Genomic DNA, 19,108 nt, shown 5'->3' on the forward strand with positions numbered 1-19,108 from the left:
TTTTTTGGGGTCAGTGGTGAGCTGTGACTGTTGCTAAGAGAAAGGCTCGAAGTCAAGTTAGCTAATAATGAAGATTTAAGGAGAGGTTCTGGATCTCAATAGGAGTAAAATGATAAATGACCCTGGTTTGTGATTTTGACAAGTTCATGTGAAGTCCTCGTGGCGTCTGGCTCGGCCAAGTAACACTCTCACCGAGACGTGTTTCTTTTGAAGCCCAGTCCGACATGACAAAGTGAAACATTTAACTTCCATTTTAAGACCCTCGAGTAACATTAGCAGAAACTTTTCTCTGGCAAGCCACGAAACAGCTGCAACACACACAAAGCTTATTAGGACGGAGCCCTTTAAAAGCTACTAAGTGAGATTTGGACAGAGCATTTGTGATGAGATTTAGCTGAAGGCCCCGTGCGGGAGGGAGGGACACCTGCTTTCAGCAAAGACGCTGGCCCCAGTCTCAACAGGTGGATTAAAAACCAGCACAGTCCAAGAAAAGGACAGCTCCATTGTCCATCTTTGGTTCCCTTATAACTGGAGTTGCTCATAGAAGAAGTGACTTTAGACATGACATGGCTCTTCACATTGGTTTTACAGCCAATGGATCAGGCTGCTAATGAGGGACCACACCTTTCATTTTCACTTTTGTTGCATTTAGTGACCCCTTAATCCTTCCTTAGGCCAAACTGAAGTGTCCAGTAACTTTTTTAGCTAAGTCTTGAACATTAACTACACTTTGTGTTGATAAAACAGATGGCAAGAGTCTGGAGTCACCCAATAACCTCTCCAATCTGACTTTGGTAATGTTCTTCTTAAATTAAAGTACTATCCCCTGACTGTGTGATGGGAGCAAAATCCCTTCATTAATGTAATTAAATCAATTTGTTGGATTTCAGAATGTTTTTTAATTTTCCTTGTCTGTTAGCAACCTGTCCACTCATGGGGACACACGGCACTGTTGATCAGTGCTTTTATTTTTAGATCACCACCGGGGCCTCAGTGCTGAGGTTCATCTGTCATCAGGCAGCATAGAGCCATGGCTGCATTCCTCTCTGGTGTACGTTACCCAACCAAAAATGTTTCTACTGTAGGTATGCATTTAACAGCTACCCAGCCTGACTACATGCACCCAGCAGCCGAGCAGAATGTCTACTCCTTGTGTCCAGAGAAACATGGAAGCACTGTATTTACTTAGAGCTTTGGGTAAAGTTCCTTGACCTTTAAATGACCCTCGAGGAGGTGGCCTGCACTCACAGTGCTACCACTTATAGATCTGAGCCACATTATGTGTTTTTATAATACATATTCTGGACAGTAAATGGTCTGCATTTTTATAGCAACACATGCCACATGTGTACAACACATGCCACATTCACCCATTCATACACTGATGACGGAGGCTGCCATGCAAGGTGCCAACTGCTCATCAGGAGCAATTTGGGGTTCAGTATCTTGCTCAAGTTTTTTTTTTTTTATTGAATTTAGTCTATGAACCCAAGTTTATTGTGTATATCACTATTAAAGGGGCACTATGCAGCTTTGGAGAAGAAATTCAAACTCAGAATTTTAATATTTACAATATTAATGAGGTAATTAAACATACCCTGAAATATTTATTTTCCATAACTGAATCAACAAGCTGTTCTCAGAGGAAAATAAGGTCCCAGGGCACTGTTTGAAGCTAGAAAGGTGGCAGGGTCCGCCACATATAAACAAAGAGGGGAAAAAAAAGTATGAAACTGTGTTGTCCTTTTAAGGTCAGTTTGTTTATTTAGTTTATTGTAGAGATTCTTTTTTTTTTCACAAAACTACATAGTGCACCTTTAATTTAGTTTAATTAATTGAATTCAGTTTGGCAAAATTGCTGTTACCAAAAGACCAAATCTATTAGCTGTAGGTGAACAAGGAACCTAGGTGTTTGAATGATGATGTTACTGAAACAACGTAGTTTAACAGTACAATTCAGACTTTGCCACTTTTGTCCACAGGGGGCGGCAGAATCACCAAAAATGAAAACACCTTGTAGCTGCTTTAAGGGGCCCACACACCGCCCAGACTCAAGCCAACGGCTAACTGCCTTTATCCGACCACTCGCATAGCATACCGCCTCGACTACTGCCAATTACACATTAGCGCATACGTTCTGTGCTTGTGCGAGATGCAATAAGTCTCCTTAACATCAAGTGGCGCTAGTCTCGTGCCAGTAATCCAAAACATGAATACAGGAAATGACGGAACGAAGCGCAGACTATCGTCGCTTCCGCCCCTCCCACACACACCGCTGAGTCGCTAGCACACCGCCAATCAGAATGGTCATTGAATAGCTAGCACACAACCAATCAGAGTATCCAATGGCGGCCAATCCTCAGACTCCAAACACTCTCAGACTTTGCAAGTTGAATCTGACCAGACACCGTCCATGCAGTTCCAAAAGCTTCCAACACAGCTGAACACACCGAACAGATGTTCCCGAACTCGCCCGAGTCTCCTCAAACGTTTCAGATGTCCAACGTTTGGGCCAGTATGTTCCTGCTTTTACAGTCAGTTTGTATATTCAGTTTATCGGGTCATGAAAACAAAAAATGTATTTATTTTGTTTGTCTAGGGAAAAAAAAATCTGTCAATTAAGTTTTCTCTCCTGATTAATGTCTTCCCCAAAACTACATAGTGCACTTTTAATAATGATACATTTTTAATATAGTATTTTATACATATTCTTCCATTATCTAACAATTTATTTAAATGTGCGCGTCATTTTTTTTTTAACAGCACTTCAGAGAGGATGATCATGCGTCCACTCTGCTCCAGACATCAAAAAGCGACGCGTCCCCTTTAAATCGTCCAGCTGAGCGCAGTCAGGAAGTAGCGCAGAGGGCTGCGCGTCATCAACACACTCACGTTTGTTTTTATTTTCACGTCTCTCGTCTGATTTAAGATCGTGAGGGGGGGTTCCTGTTTTTCAGGGAAGGCCATCTCTCTCCTGGTTTCAAGGTTGACGGTGTGACATTTTTCAGGAGCATGGCCGACGGTCAGGAAGCTGATGCGGACGACCCGCCCAGTATTCCCTTCCCTCCGCTCATCACTGTGGATCTGCCCGGGGCCACCGCTGCAGGTAACCACGGCCGGACGAGCTGTGATCCCAGAGTCCTGTCAGGGGGGGAGAGCAGGCAGGGATCCTCCGTGTGCAGAGTGTGTAGGAGGGCTCACTGTTCAATGACAACAACAACACGGATGCTGTTGTTGAGGGTGAATCCTGTGTGTTAAGGTGTGGCCCATACATTCAGTGCATATCTACAGCGTGACTGCAGCTGCAGAGGTGTGAAACATCTGCAGTCCTGCCAACACTGCATCTGCATTTTGCTTTCATATAGACTACAAATAAGAGAGAGCTGGAATGGATGCATCTCGATCTGGATGTTGACCAGTAGCATATTTGGCACAGGAGGTGGACACAATAATAACAACACCTGCACAATAACATTTCATGTAACAAGCAGTGGAGGAAATATTCAGATATTTTAATGTCACGCTGGGAAAACACTGGTGCAAGTCAAATGCTACGTAAAGATATAATATGTAAGAATTCTGCATCGGAATGTCTAAAAATAACTAGTCCTCTGTTATGTTGTTTGTTTACTTGTGTACTTATATTATCCCAAATGTTTACAACAATGTTAACTCGAGGTAGCTGTGTTTCATTTGGTCACCGGACGTGAGCATGCCTGAGTCATGTCTCATGGCATTTTACATCAACAGTGAAGTGAGTTTGACCCTTGTTTAAAAACAGCCAGATTACCGTACTGTACATTAGTCGTAAGCTACAACACGCGGTGAGGGTGTGTGTCTGTGTTTTTGCATTCAGGTCAATAACTTAACTAAGCACTCACCAGAGATTCTGGTTCTCTCTCTACTTTCCCCCCGTCCTCTCTGTAAAACTACGTCAATGAAGTAAAGTACATTTCCCCTCCAGCTCCAGTCAGCAGTTAACTTTGCAGTACACAAGCACCCGACAGTGGAGGCCAACGAGGTAGAACGCTGCTGCAGTCAGGTTGATGAACAGGAGTGAAGATAAATCCCAAAATTTAAAAAGTTCCGCCGATTAATGGCTCTGGATTGGAGGAGAATCCGATGCGACTCTGGTTGTTTATTCCTCCAGATGGACTGGCTCTGAGCCCGACTCGCTCCTTCAGAACTGGCTCAACCACACAACACTTGGCAGACGCCTTTTGTTTTTATTTGACAGTGAACTAGTTTGTGTAGGACTGCAGCTAATGATTATTCTCATCATTAATCTGCTGATTGTTCTCTCCAATAATCGATTGTTTGGTTTGTGACAAAAAGGTGAAAAGAAATCGCAGCAAATCTTCACATTTCATTTTGTAAAGGTACTCTTCAGGAGCTGTAATTCTGCTGCATTTGTACAGTTATGCAACAAAATCATATGCAATGAGAAAATACCTCTCAAATGCTGGATTCTCAAATAAACTCTTGTAGATTTGTGCCAAGGGAGCTGAAAAAATCAATTATACAGGCAGAGGATTCATCAGCTTTTTTTTAAAGATGCGTTTATTGCTTTGTACATTTGATGGTTCATAACAGTTTTATCTGCGTGTCCTCCTCAGGGCGTAACCTAAAGGAATGGCTCCAGGAGCAGTTCTGCGACAAACCTCTGGAGCAGGACGACATGCGGCTCCACAATGCGGCCTACGTCGGAGATCTGGACACTCTGAGGAACCTGCTGCAGGAAGACGACTTCAAACGGTGGGAGGGATCGATAGCATTAATATAATAAGATCTCGTGGATTCGGTTGAAGCTGGAGAGACGAAACAGTGAGAGAGACAATAAGTAATGGGTGATGTTTCAACTTCTCTGCGTCTGGTTTTCTTAGATTGCTGAGTGGAACCTTATGTGTCGGACAAAATGGGTTTCACGAGGAGTTATTTTCACTCGTGTGTGCCTGTACCTCTGACACAACAACAGTATTTTGCACCATGTATTGTTGTTACAAAAGAATAGCCTTTGTCCCTCAGCGGTGGCTGCGGGCTCCATGTCACTGCAGAACTGGCAGCTTTTGTCCAGAACGTTCATGAGTGGCACTCAGTGGTTTGTGGTTTCTCTGCCGTGTGGGTTCCCTGAGTGACAGCCTGAGAAACACACACAGCGTACAGAATATGTCCCAGAACATCTTTAGCATATAACGGTCTTGCACTACATAACAAACGCCATATGCTGTGAACTTCATCACCAAAGTGCCAGAACCAAATGTGTGTTTTTAATCAATGTGTGGAACGTGGATTTGTTTTAGGGAATCAAACACTTCACTGGGACACAACGGATAACCGCTCCCTTCTCTCCTCTGGTTACCAGGCGTATCAATGAGAAGTCCGTGTGGTGTTGCGGCTGTCTGCCCTGCACCCCTCTGAGGATCGCCGCCACAGCAGGACACGCCGTCTGCGTGGCCTACCTGATCGCCCAGGGAGCCGAGGTGGACCTCGTCGATGTGAAAGGTCAAACAGCTCTCTACGTAGCTGTGGTTAACGGTCACCTGGATTGCGTCCGGATCCTCCTCGAAGCCGGAGCCGATCCCAACGGAAGTCGTCACCACCGCAGCACCCCGCTGTACCACGCTGCACGGGTGGGCAGGCTGGATATACTGCAGGAGCTCATCAGGTGAGGATCAGTCTGAAACCTGGCTGCTTTCACCTCAGCACACTGGCAATGACGTGTTTTATGCCCACTCTTACTACTGAAAACCACTGAGGAAGGTGGTGCTGTCCACGCCAAACCAGGCCAACCTCTTTTCATATTTTACAGTTTCATAATACTTTTTTTTTTCTATTATTCGTGAATAACAGTCGAAGCGTTTTTGATCTACCGCTGGCTTTGTGATACAATGTGTTTCGCTGCTTCAGGCAGCAGTTATTTCCTGACTTTTAAAAAATCGCTCCTTTCATCTCTTCCTGAATGCACGAAAACATTTTTTTCCCCCACAGGTCAACAACAAGCAGCTCCAATGGGATGGCAGTCAAATACACGCAGTAATATTTTACAAGAAAAACATTCTGAGCCGGCTGAAAAGGAAAGGCTTTGATCTAGACCAGAGGCTCTCAAAGTGGAGGGCAGGGAGTCTTGACAGTTTGAGGGGAGGTTCAGTAGAGGGAGGTGAAGAACATCAACACAACATTACAGAAGTTATCAAAGGGAGAGCTCTTAGATTATCCAAAATGAGTAATGTGGTAAGCGAGGTTTGGTGAGTTTGGGGGAGTTCTACAGATTTTCTCACTTACACGGAGTTAGAAACTAAAAATTGCCCCAGGACAGACCTTTCTTTTTTATGTATTTGGTTTAGTCTCAGTCAACATTAGGCTGTGTTGCCTCAATCTGTGAGTGTCTGTGGGATCAAATAAAATGATTAAAATCCCAGGGATCCAGTAATCCAGTAATTGAGCAACACTAAGCGTAAGTAAATGAAGGGAAATGAGGGAAAATGCAGAAAAGGCTCAGCTCAAAGGGAACTGTGAACTGTTCATCACTTCACAGGCAGTTGACTAGATTACCCATCAGTCATTGCGCTCACACAGTGGAGCTCACAAAGGAGCTATTGATCGTGTTGTTATTGTGACTAACATTATCATTACCGATAAGTACCTAAATAGCAACAATGCTCATTTAACATTTATCGTTTATTTATTATTTGTCTATGTAATTTAATATGTCTCTAGTATTTCTAAGGAAACGAGCGAGGCCTATACTCTGGAATTTTTTGCTTTTTAGAATGTTCACTCAGGAAAAAAAACGCAGCTGTAGACTTTCACCCATGATCGAGACAAATGATTGACTAAAACTGGTCCATAAACGTGTCATAGAGGATGTGTTCTAAAATGATATTATTTCAAGATAATTTTCCCTGTAGTCAACTAGTATTATTAGTTTATGTGTAGATTCTTCACTGTATCAATGGTTTCCTTTGTCCAGGTTCAATGCCGATGTCGACATGGACCACCAGCTGGGTCCGCGGCTCCTCTTAAGCGCTCGCACCCTCAACACTCTGGTGGTGTGCCCTCTCTACATCAGCGCAGCCTACCACCACCTCCACTGTTTCCGGCTGTTGCTCCAGGCCGGCGCTCAGCCTGATTTCAACTACACTGGGCCTGTCTGCCAGGAGGCTCTGACCCGCGGCCTGGCCTCCTGCCTGCTGGATGCTGTGCTGCGGCATGGATGTGAGGTGGCCTTCATCCACCTACTGCTGGACCACGGGGCAAACCCGGCCCTCGTGCCCTGGGATGAGTCGGAGCTGGAGACTCCTAATCGGAGGAAGGTGGATCCGGAGGCGCTCAAGGTCTTCTTGGAGGCAAAGAGTGAGTAAAAAACATTGACATTAGTTGTTTAGAGAAGCACAGTAGCACTTGTTGACTTCCCCAGTTTATTTCCAGTTGGTTCAAGGTTATAAAAAAGTACTTATCTACTGTAGCTTCATGATGTGTGATCAATGAACTGTGCCCTGTATTCATAGTTTCCCTGAATCTGTAGTTTGATTCTGCTGCAGCTGCCTTCTCTTTGTTTCCTCTCAGAATGCCCTCGTAGGCTGACACACATGTGTCGCATCAGGATCCGCAAAGCGATGGGCAAACATCGTCTGAACCATATACCCTCATTACCACTACCACAGCCCATCAAGAACTTCCTGCTTCACCAAAACTGACAACCATCCACCTCTCACCTCTGCGGAGCTCATCCAACCCAAACCTCAGTCAACCCCATATCAATCCCCAAGATAAAGCATTTTTGTGAACACAATTTGCTTATGATTTTCTAATGTTAAACAGTTATTGATATTTTTTTCAAAAGTTTTAAGTTATGTGACACTCCTACCTTCCATTTACTATAACAAATTATTGAAATGCTTCTTAACTTATCAGAGAAGCCTTAGAGTGACTTGTGGAAACTATGTGTGCATCCTAAACGTTAGCCTGGTGACTTCCCAAATCACCGGGATGTGTTCAGGTCCTGCTTCAGTAGCACTTTTCAGCTTAGAACCACAGTGCGATCGTCATTTGGTTTGAAGCAATCACTTATAAAGCCATGTTTTAAAATGTCCTGTTCAGAGGCAGAGGAATATTACGCAGATCCGGCTCCTCGAATTGCTCATTCAGCCGTTTCATTGGATTTTTAGGCCTTTTACCAACTCTCAACTGGAGTGAATGCAGAGTGAAGCAACACAGTCTTAAGTGTAAACCCACTGTGACGTCACCCATTGGTTTGTGGGCTAGAGTTATGAAGCCTTTAGTTTGGTATGACGGCCATTGCCATGTTGTTTTTTTGGAGCCAAAATTGACCATATTTGGACGAGAGGTTCAGGATATTCTAATTTAAATGCTGTGGTAGGGACTAGTTAATCACATGATAATAAAGCCCTAAAGCATACCCTGCTTTATCATCCATTTCACTCTAAATAGGACCATGATTGACAAAGTGAACCTCACGCTTTGTTGAAGAAGATTTGAAACTAGAGATCGAGGCCATAAACTCATTAGGAAACTGTTCACTGGGGTCATTAATTAAGTGCCAAGTAGGCTTATTTTCTCATAAGCTCACATAGAAACAGACTTCTCTTTGAAACCAGAGGAATTGCCCCCCTTGTGGCCTTTAGAAAGAATGCAGGATTAAAGCACATTTTAATTGGCCACAACTTTCAGACAAGAAAGCTGGCCATACTTTTTTTTTTACTGTTAGTGGTTTATAATATGGGTCACTCACTGCACATTATAAGTACTCAAGTGTCAAGTGAAAGGATAAAGTGCCCTAGACTTTAATTAGGCTGGTAACGTAAGAGCTGGACTGTTGGGTTAACAGACTACAAACACTGTTGTTCTGTGTTTACATTTCTCTTTTAGCCATAGATTCTTCAGTAACCGTTTGCCTTAACACTGAGTTTTGGAAAAAGGCCTCAGAGATGCTAAAGATAAAGTAATAAAGATAAAATGTGGGAAAATTGAAGCTGAAGATGAGCAATTTAAGGTCACGGATCTTGACTGAAACACTGGGAGCAGGGTAAACATTTCAAAAGGAGAGATATGTCAGAATTTGAGTATAAAAATTCAAATAGAGGCCTGGTCAGAGCTGCTGTAAATCACCTCTGTATAACCTGTTTTGTGAAAATTGTCTGGTCCGGCTGTGTTCACTGGGAGGCTGCTGAGGCTGGTTCTGTTGTGTGGTTGTCTGGTCTCTGGCTCTGGTTGCGGTGGTAAAAATCGGCGATTGCTCCCTGCCAGCATTCCACACTGTGTCCCCACCGCCCCGGGCCTGAAATCTTACTCCACCCTGCGGTCCAACACTCTCCCGGTGCTCAAAGCTCCCGGACCTGGCAGAGTTGGCTAATAGGACCGCTACCTGCATAGCTAACTAGCTTACAACAACTACAGTTAGCAGCAGCGGGTGGTTACTCTGATGATATGCTGCCCCCAATTTGTTTGGAGTGTGAATTAGACAGGTGGCCACTTCTTGCATATTACGCCTTTTTAAAGTTTGGTTGTAATTACTAATGTAAATACCACCTTAAAAAACATGTATTGATTATTTAAGAATACCCTGTGACTGAAATGTATTTATGATGAATAGTAATTACCAAGAAAGCTGCCTTCTCTGTGGGTCTACTGTGCACGTCTCTTGCAGACTTTTGTTTCGTTTTTGTTGTTAACTGGTCAACATGAACTATCTGTGCATTTTTGCATCATATATCTTTATTTGCATACAGTAAAAGTGCAATACTTCTACATCCTCTCTTGTATGTTTTTTTGTATCATCTAAAGCTACACAGGACAGGAGTGCTTCCATATCACCAGAAAAAGCAGAGCAATTCTTTAAAAGTAAGATCACTTTCCACGCTTCCTGTTCTGTTAGTCATCTTCAGCGACCATGAGAGAATTATTCCTCTCAACCTCTTCCAACATCTGTTCTCGTCCAAATGATCGGAGCCAATGTCATGGGCAGAATCTCTGGAGTTTAGGTCTGGTTAAATCTAATGAAAGAAAATCACCCTTCATCCACATTACATTACCAATCCTTTACACAGGTTTATAGCCAGGGAAATTTAAGTGGTTGTTTACTGCCACTGGGGAGTCATGTAATCTGCGATCGGGACCGATTTAATCATTCAAGAGATGTTTTTTCTTGTTTCCAAAAATGTGTCCTTGAATGGTTGAATAAAACAGAAACAGCTAAGGTAAGCAGACTTCCCCATTATGAATATTAAGGAAGAGTGGTCCATTTTATATTCCGGTGGGGGACAAAGTATACAATTCCATCCCTTGAGTGTAGATATTCCTGGTTAAATGTTCATCCAGTACAAGTGAAAGTACTTTAACTCAAGTGAAAATTTGAGTACTAGTTCATAATGAAATATGTATTCTCAACAGTGCTCTGGCTTCATGGCTTTGCAGACTGAAGCTGGACTCCCTCTCACATGATGTCATGGGGAAGCAGACGTAAACAAAATGGAGATTAGCGTGGTGCATCAATTTGCGTAGTAATACGTAACAGTGAGAAAAAAACCAAAAGCAGAAGATTAAACGAGTCTGGATGATTGGGGAGAGATGCTCAACACAGGTGTCCAACTCTTTAGCAAGAACTGGACATGAGAGTTTCAGTTTCTGTGAACAGCAGTGCGCTAGCTAACGTTAGCCTCAATGGCTAGGATGTTTACATTACCAGATACTCTGAAGGACCTTCATATAAAGTCCAGCCCTGATTGAAGCCAAAGAGCTTAATATCAAGAACTTTATTTTAAAAAAAAGAAAAAAAAAGTGGGTTACTTTCTCTTAAATAGCAGATTTTTTGAACACTTTCAATATCACGGTTACTCAAAAAGTAGCATACAGTATGTTTTGTGACCGAGCTGATATGAACACAGATAACAGCCTCAATGCGTTCCACACTAAATTGATCTCTCTTCTCACAGGCCGGCAGCCTTGTTGTCAAATTCCCCCTCTTTGTGTTATGATTTGTAATATCCTCCAGAGAGAGTCATTTGATTTAATATAAGGGTGATGGAGTGCTGGATTGGGACATTTATTATCGTTGTGAAACTGATGAATGAGTCAAGATGTCATAAAGTTTGAGAAAACCACAATTTGGTGAAAACCCAACTGGTCCCGTGGAAAATGCAGAGCCTGGGAACCCCCGATTGGAAGCAGCAGGGAGCACGAGGGCCGAGGGAGAGAAGGGGGTCTGGGTCCAAAAAAGTTCTGCTAAAGACTAACGAAATGGGTCTGCTCTCTGAAAACGGAGGAATTTAGAATTTCCTGCAGAAAATGTTTGAAACATGTCTCTTTTCATGGCAGAGAAGCCTCTCATCAATATTTAAAATGTTTGAATAACAACATTAAAGGCTTGGAAGCTTATTTAAGATTTGAAAGTACTTTATTTGAGGTTTCTTTCCATTTCAGGCAACTTTATTTAATTTTTCTGAATGTCTGAATTTACATGACATTCCACCACTTCTTTAATAACAGTGCTGGAATGTAACTAAGTACATTTATTCAAGTACTGTACCTACGTACAATTTTGAGGTACTTAATTTACTTAAGAATTAGAATGTTCTGCGACTTCATACTTCCATTTGGAGGCAAATGCTTTACTTTAAACTCAACTACATTTACTTGATAACTTTAGTTACTAGTTATTTGCAGATTGCATCCTTCATCAGAGCCAGAGTAACACTAGTATACAGTTTATCTATACTTATTAAAGTAGGTTTTATTTACTTTTACTTTTACTTACTTTACGTACTTTTAATACTTAAGTACATGTCATATCAGACATTTCCTCAAGGAACTATTCATATAGGTGACTTCACGTCTCACAGAATTATATTTCAACATGACATTAGGTGTGAATTTTGGGAACTGTTTTTATAAAGTAGTTAATATGAGCTCAACATTGAACATCTACAGTAGTAAAATGTAACAAACACATTCATGCAGCAGTAAAATTCATCTAAACTCTGACAGGAGACATTTTTCTTTTATGTTCGCTACATAACTGTAACCTTTGCTCTTAATACTTCAGTGTCAGACTTGTAGTGGAGTATTTTTCACAGTATTTGTACTTCAGTAAAGGATCTGAATACTTCTTCCACACTGCTGCTTAGAACAGAGATGTTTGCTTATGCACAACCCTCACACGAGGTCTCTAGATGGCACTGTCTTCCTTTCAAGCATGGCAAACATCTCGACGTCTCCCACCGTCTTTCTCTCCTCTCGTTTCTCTCTCTCTTTCCCAGCTCAGCTTTTGTCTCCCTCTTTCTCTCCTTTACCTTTTCTTTTCCTTCTTCCCATTTCTCTCCGGAGGGTTCAGCCGTGGACCTCAGCGTGCGTCCTCAAGAGCCTCGTCCTTTCAGCCGAGATGGGACAGTTTGGTGAACCACAATTCTTCCTGTGGGGAGTTTTTCGTTGCGAAAGAGCTTCTCTTTCAAGTCAAACTTATTTTATGTTCCATGTTATTTAAGATTGTACCCAGCTATTTTCACCATGGATTCATTAGAGTGGTTAATGGAGAGCTAATGAAGACACAGAGCCCTGACTCAATGTGAAACATCAGAGGATGATGTTTTATTGGCGACTGCTTTGCACATGAAAACTTCAGCTCATGATCAGCATTAACAGGCTTTAAGCACTAATGGGACTTCCTCTGGCTGTGCCGTTACGACAAAACAGAAACAGAGACGGTAAACGCTTTATTTCTGCCGAAATCAGTGTTAAAGTGGAAAAGCTGAATGATGTTGTTCATTCTTGAGTTTTATTTGCGCCACAAACAGCGATCAAAATCCCGACAGCCTCCGCTAACGTCACCGCAGTGTTCCGCTTCGACTGGGGACCAGCATGCAACGGGACGTTTAAAAAGCGGCGCAGCTCGCTTCACAAGCCGACCGCAGCGTTTAGATGCGGATTAAAGGTTGTTTCCATGGATCTGGTGTTTTCGCGTTAAAAAAGCCGCTAGCGTGTGTGTGTGCACATGAATATGTTAATGGTGTTTACTTAACAAATATAGAGCCTGGTGGTGTAAAAAGAGACAGTAAAATCTGTGTGTTTGGATCAGGACTCACCTGTAAGCTGTTAGGCAGCTCCGACCACAATCACTCCGTGTGTCTGCCTCTCTATCAGGCCTCCCGCTCTCCTGCACTTGCCCTGGCGAGTAGCCCTGTTAGCGCTCGGTAATTGCCACGCGCTTTAATTCGAATGATCTCACTCCTCAGGCGCTCCGGAACTCTTAGTTTCCTCCAATGACCACATCACTGTGCGTTTACCGCCGCCACACACACACACACACACACACACACACACACACACAGGTACTCGGACCCGAGCCAGGCGAGATTTATCGAGCTCAAGCTTCACCTCACAGGCCGAGAAGTGAACTTTGTCCAAACATTAACGCACTCTAACGTGACTCACAGAGATGACGTGCAAATGAGTTCGTCCCTTAACGGTCCAAGAATAACGGACCTTTTTTTCCGTTGCAGCTCACAACTGATCGGGGGAGCCTGGGTGCGGATGAAGCAGTGTGAAGATATTGATCATTTCTCGTGTTTGTGTCACACTCTAAACGCGGCACATGTGCATCACAACCGCGAGTCCGGAAGCACTTTTCCTCCATTAAGGCCCTCCTGCTCTATAAAGCGCTCAATCAGCTTCTGAGCCCAACACACGCAAGTTAATCCTCCAGTTTTATTTGATATAATTAAGGAGTATATGGTTGGAAATATTGGAAGAATGTGCACGTATATAAAAGTGTGTTTTAATTGGAGACCTCAGAGGGGCTTAATGAGTCTTAATTTGACTGTTTTCCAAAGGAGCCCCGGTAGTCGTGAAATGTGGCAAGACGCAGGAAGGATGTAAAGTGATTGCTTCTGTAATTACTGTCACAGTCTGTAACTTGGCTCTTACACCAGACTTAATTAGTTCCCTCTCATTTGAGAGATGTTTCATTATTGCGTGAGTGCTGCAGCTTTTCTCGTCGGGTCGGACTTTTCAAGAAACAACGGAGCTGTTGAAAACCGAGCAGAGAGGCTGTAAAGAGTCAAGTTTAACAGGTGTCTTGGACCGAAGAACATGAAAATAATGTTAACCACGCTCAGTCATTAGCGGCGATGGTGGGAAATGAGCTGGTGGACTTTGAGCCTGGTGTGAAAACAGAACCAGACTGATTGTCTCGTTCTGGTCGCGCTGCTTCACTTCAGGTATACTGTAGCTTATCAGGCTTTATAAGGAAATCGACAGAGCAAAGTTAACTAGAATCAAAGCTGGATGAAAAATGTGCTGGTTCAACACAAAATCAGGTAATAAGACACTCTTTGCAAGGACAGCAAACTATAGTCTGGTGGGCCGGGTCGGCTGGTCGGTACCACACATGACGATATAGGTGTGATCATAGGCATGTTATACCTCGTTGGATAGTTTAGATTCTCCACAGTTGGGTCATTTATTCAATTTAGGGTGACATGACAACCACATTCTAATTCATTCAGGTTTACCGGCATAGTAAACAGAAAAGACTGGGAAAAAAGTGCCAACTTCCTACCTTTCAATTGATCTTGAAGTCCGACTACGTGTCCATTGAGTTGTGAATATTGTCCTGTGAAGTTCAGTGGCTCTCTGTCCGGGAGCTTTGTTTGCAAAACAAAAACAAATCTGCTTTTCGAGAGGAGACATGTTTTCTCTTCCTCCTGACCGGAGTTCTTGGGTATGTTTGTTTTTTGTTATGTTGCTGCCTACAACATGAACATGACCCCGTCCCTTTCTGTTTATTTTTCACCCTGGGACAGCCCCCGGAGGCCCAGCGAGCGCTGCTAGCTTAAAAAGGCCAGTATGGGCTCTGGTTTTACCCGAATCGTGTTCTTTTGCCAAACATAATCAAGTAGTTTTGATGCTGTAAATGTAAAAACAATTCTTAGAATACTAACTCAACAATTGGGGATTGTGTCCCAAGTGATAAGAGTCCTGTACTTAACCTATTCAACCACCAGAACCGGCTCCCAGCGTGGCTTCTTGCTGGGTTGCAGTGATGATTCTGGGGAAACATTAATTATGATGTTGTTTTAATGACACCAGCACAACAATATCAAATCATATATCATATAAACCACCCAGCACAGATTCAAAAACATTTAAACAACAAGCCTGTCTGCATCGTATCCTCTGAAATAAACAGACGCTAATAACCTGCTAACAAGCTAAAAAGCTAATAAGCTAAATGCTGCAACTCCCTGTTCAACTGAACATGAAATAATGGCTTGTTGTTGCTCAGCTTCATGTCAAAGCAGAAAATTTAGGAACAAACAGTCTTCTTTTGGATAATTAGTGCTGACTCTATGCTTTGTATGTGCGTTTGTGAGTCTGGGGTTCAGTTAATGGCAGCATGACAATGTCCATTACACCAAACTACCCATGTTTAATTACTTCCGTAGAGCCGGGCGGCTCATGGGAAGGATTTTCCGCCACTGAGAAGATCCCGTGGTCGGAGTGGGAGGGGGTGTCTTGGATGTGGAACAAAGCTGCAGAGCTGTCGTGGACGGTGGGGTTGGAGGACTGCGGGTCTCCTCCTCGTTTCCCTCACACAAAAAAAAAAACGAACCAGGAACCATTGGGCAGCTTCCCAAACCGCTGCCTGACAACAACATGGGCAGAAAGAAACTCCAGTTAAACAGAAGAGGGGAGAAGAGGAAGAGAGTCATTCGGTGGCCACCACTGTGGGAATGTTGTAAACTGTGCTTTCCTGAGGCCTTGGGAATCCCACACCAGAGCTGGAACCTGCGGGCATGGAAAACGGGGCCTGCCTCCCCCGAGAGTGGAGATGTCAGATGCAGAACAACATCACTTGATCACTCGGTGTGGGGGAGCTGGCAGTGACGCACTTTCTCTACTGTCCACTGTGCATCAGGGGGCAGTTTGACAGGACAGAAAGTCTAAATATTACAATGCAGAGGACAAAAGATCCAAGATGTTTATTGTGTCAAGGGTAGGGGTTGTACAAGTACACTCATGTGAAATTCTGTGAAGGCTCTGTTACAGACAAGAGTAAAAGTGAGTGTGGAAATAAAGAAAATAAAATAAATTATTTTACACTTGTTATTTAATAAGCAGTCTGAGTAAAAGAGCTGTTCCTCAGTCTGCTGGTGTGTATCAGGTTGGTGTGTGGATCTGCTGAGTGACGTTCAGAACAGAAGCTCTCTCTGCCTGATCAGCTTCTGCACTTTACACATTTATCAATAAGGAGCCAGAATGGCACTCAGTAGAGTGTATACCTCTGCCAAAGTCCAACAGTCCCCTTTAATTCAATCGAGCCTGACCCAATACCAAATAAAACATTTCCATCTGCTAGATCCGGTTTTTTATTTGGATTGGCATTAAATTGTACTCACTACGGAAGCCTTGAGGGGCAAATTAAGAAGTAATTTTCCCCTGGTGATCCATTTTCTGAGTGTGATCTGAAATGTTTCTCTCCTGTTTTTATGACTTGAGAACTGGTGGGAAAAATAGAAAGATTATCCTGGCAAAACCTGAGTTCCTTCATTTATTTTCCCATCTGTGTTTTTTCCAGGGGACTTTTTTTTGTTTCCCATGTGTGTAACTGAGTAAAAAAAAAAAAAAAGTTTTGGCATTGTTTTTTTCATGTGTGAAAGTGAAATTATTTTCCTTAATTTTCCAGGAATTTTTTTTTCTCATGCATGAAACTGCATGAAAACACATTATCAGGAGAGAGACACATTTCTCCAGGAAATTGTGTTTTTTTCTCATCTGTGATAACAAGTGAAACAAAAATATGTGTGAAACTGAGTGAAAACTGAGTTTTTTTGTGAAATAAATGTTTAAAATAGATAAATATTTACTTTTCACAGAAAATTTTGTTTTTTCTTATACGGGAAACCAAGTGAAAAGAAAATTTATTTTTCTTCGTGTGTGAAATTCAGTGAAAAAAAGTTTTGCTATGGGATCCAAACTTTTCTTGGAAAATGTTTTCTGAAAGTGAATGATTCTTTTTTCTTTTTCCCGGAGAATTTTTTTTAAAAATTAAATTTAATTCCTTTTTTTTTGCCATTTGTGAAACTCAGTGAAAAAGAAAATTCAGGATATTTTTTTTCACACTGAAAACTAAATTTCTCCGGGGAAAGATAAAATCTCCTGAAAGGAAAGGAAAAAGAATGTTTTCTAATGCATGAAAACGAATGAAAAAAAATCTGGAGAAAATTATATGTGAAACTGAGTGAAATAGAAGGTTTGAGGGGAGCCACATTTTTCCAGGAAATTGTATTTTTTTATCTCATGTGTGAAAACAAATGAAAAAAAAAAATCCCTACAAAGTTTCTCCTGAGAGAAAAAAGGTTTTGGCAGGAAATCCAAATTTTACTAGGAATTGTTTCTTTTTCCAGACGAAATTTTCTTTTGTTTTTTTCTGTGTGAAACAGAGTAAACAGAATGGTTTGGGCAGGAGAACCACATTTTTTCCAAGTAAATGGAAAAAAAAACTATTCTGGGGAAATGTTGCTTTTCATTGGTGAAAAATAAAGTTTTGGCCAGAAAACCTTTTTTTTTTCCAGGATTCACTCCTGGAAAATAAAACAACTGGAAAATATGGTTTTCTGGCTCAAACTTTATTTTTTGTGTGAGGACAAACAAAAAAAAAAAAAAAAAAAAAGAATTCTGGAGAATGTTTTTTTTCACATGAAACTTAATTAAGAAATAAAATAAAATTTGAGATTTCTTTTTCCACTTATGAAAGTAAGAGGAAAAAAAAAAACATTTTGAAAGGGGAGATACATTTTTCAGGAGAATTGATTTCCTTCTTTTGTGAAAGTGTGAAAACAATTTCAGAGAAATTTTGCTTTTCATGGGTGAAAAATAAAGTGTGGACCAGAAAACCAAAATTTGTCAGGGTATCTTTTTTTCATTGAGTTAAAGTAAAATAAATGTTTACATTTTCCAGGATTATTTTTTTTTCTTCTGCATGACACCAAATGATGAAATTGAAAAATTATTTTTCTAATGTGTGAGTGATGAAGAAAAGTTTTGGCATGAGAACCACAGTTTTCCAAGATTTTTTTTTATCCATGTGTGAATCCGAGTGAGACAAAAACAAAAGAATTCCGGAGAATCTTGTGAAACTTAATTAAAAAAAAAATGGGGAAATCTTTTTTCTATTTGTGAAAGTCAGAGTAAAAAAAATCTTTGACAGGGGAGCTACATTTTTCAGGAGACTTTGTTTCCTTCATGTATGTAGTGTGATGTTTTTCTGTTTCTGAAAAATAATCTCAAACCATGAAGTCAAGAGAGAACAATTTAGTGGATCACAAGAAAAAAATATTCCTCACTTGCCCCTTAGGGCTTCTGTAACCCACTCATAGATAAACATAAGCATGCGCATAGACAAAATGCTTTATTCAAAAAAAAAAAAAGATCTGTGCATTATTCCCTGGGAAATTAATGAAATATCAAAGAAAACTGTCCAGCAATGTTAAAGAAAGTGAGTAAAATTCCTGGATCTGCGCCAAAACTCCCTGGGTCTTTTCTGGCTCATCTCACACTGAAGTTTCATGAATATCCGTCCAAATTGTTCAGACTCCTACATTCTTTTAAACACTTTACAAAGTTGGTAATCCAGAGTCCAGGAAGGTTAAAGAAGACGGAGAATCTTTATCACACAAAATGTTCATGCAGTAAAACTTGTTCTCTGCATTTAACTGATCCCTGAGGAGCAGTGGGCAGCTGATGTACCAGCACCAGGGGACCAACTCCAGATCTGAGCCGGTGCCTGTCAGGGGAAGTGACCGGAGAATTGACCCAATCTATACTGTATATATATGTTCTGACGGTGGGAGAAACTCACACAAGCATGGAGAGAACATGCAACCGCCACACTGAAAGAAGCCGTGCTAACTACTGTGGAAAACTACCCAGAAGCCACCGGAACTATTAGGGCCCCTGCAGGCACCTGATTCACGGAGTGGGGCAACGAGTTTATTGAAAGTTGGTCAGTTGCAGTTTTGTTTTGTTGTATGCAGACAGAAAGAATGTTGAAACTGAAATGATGAGGGCCTTACGGTGATTTTCAGTAGTTTGT

The 19,108-nt window shown here is 41.8% G+C and overlaps 1 protein-coding gene across 2 annotated transcripts; it reads left to right on the forward strand.

Moving 5' to 3' along the window:
* The first annotated feature begins 2,794 nt into the window (after window positions 1-2,794).
* asb1 (ankyrin repeat and SOCS box containing 1) lies at window positions 2,795-9,768 on the forward strand. Of its 2 annotated transcripts, none has more exons than XM_030429173.1 (5): window positions 2,795-3,106; window positions 4,617-4,755; window positions 5,363-5,665; window positions 6,971-7,353; window positions 7,542-9,768. In XM_030429173.1, exons 1-5 carry the CDS (start codon window positions 3,013-3,015, stop codon window positions 7,577-7,579), a joined length of 957 nt encoding a protein of 318 aa, XP_030285033.1. In that variant the 5' UTR covers window positions 2,795-3,012; the 3' UTR covers window positions 7,580-9,768. The 2 variants fall into 2 exon arrangements, with proteins under 2 accessions (XP_030285033.1, XP_030285032.1); XM_030429172.1 differs by having other exon boundaries at window positions 2,806-3,106; window positions 7,567-9,768.
* The last annotated feature ends 9,340 nt before the right edge of the window (window positions 9,769-19,108 follow it).

The sequence above is a fragment of the Sparus aurata genome, chromosome 9, assembly GCF_900880675.1.
Source record: "Sparus aurata chromosome 9, fSpaAur1.1, whole genome shotgun sequence".
Lineage (NCBI taxonomy): Eukaryota > Metazoa > Chordata > Actinopteri > Spariformes > Sparidae > Sparus > Sparus aurata.

Coding starts and splice junctions, on each gene's coding strand:
- asb1 (XM_030429172.1), top strand. CDS start 3,013: ATGGCCGACGGTCAGGAAGCTGATGCGGACGACCCGCCCAGTATTCCC. Junction 4,756..5,362: donor CAGGAAGACGACTTCAAACG/GTGGGAGGGATC, acceptor TCTGGTTACCAG/GCGTATCAATGAGAAGTCCG. Junction 5,666..6,970: donor ATACTGCAGGAGCTCATCAG/GTGAGGATCAGT, acceptor TCCTTTGTCCAG/GTTCAATGCCGATGTCGACA.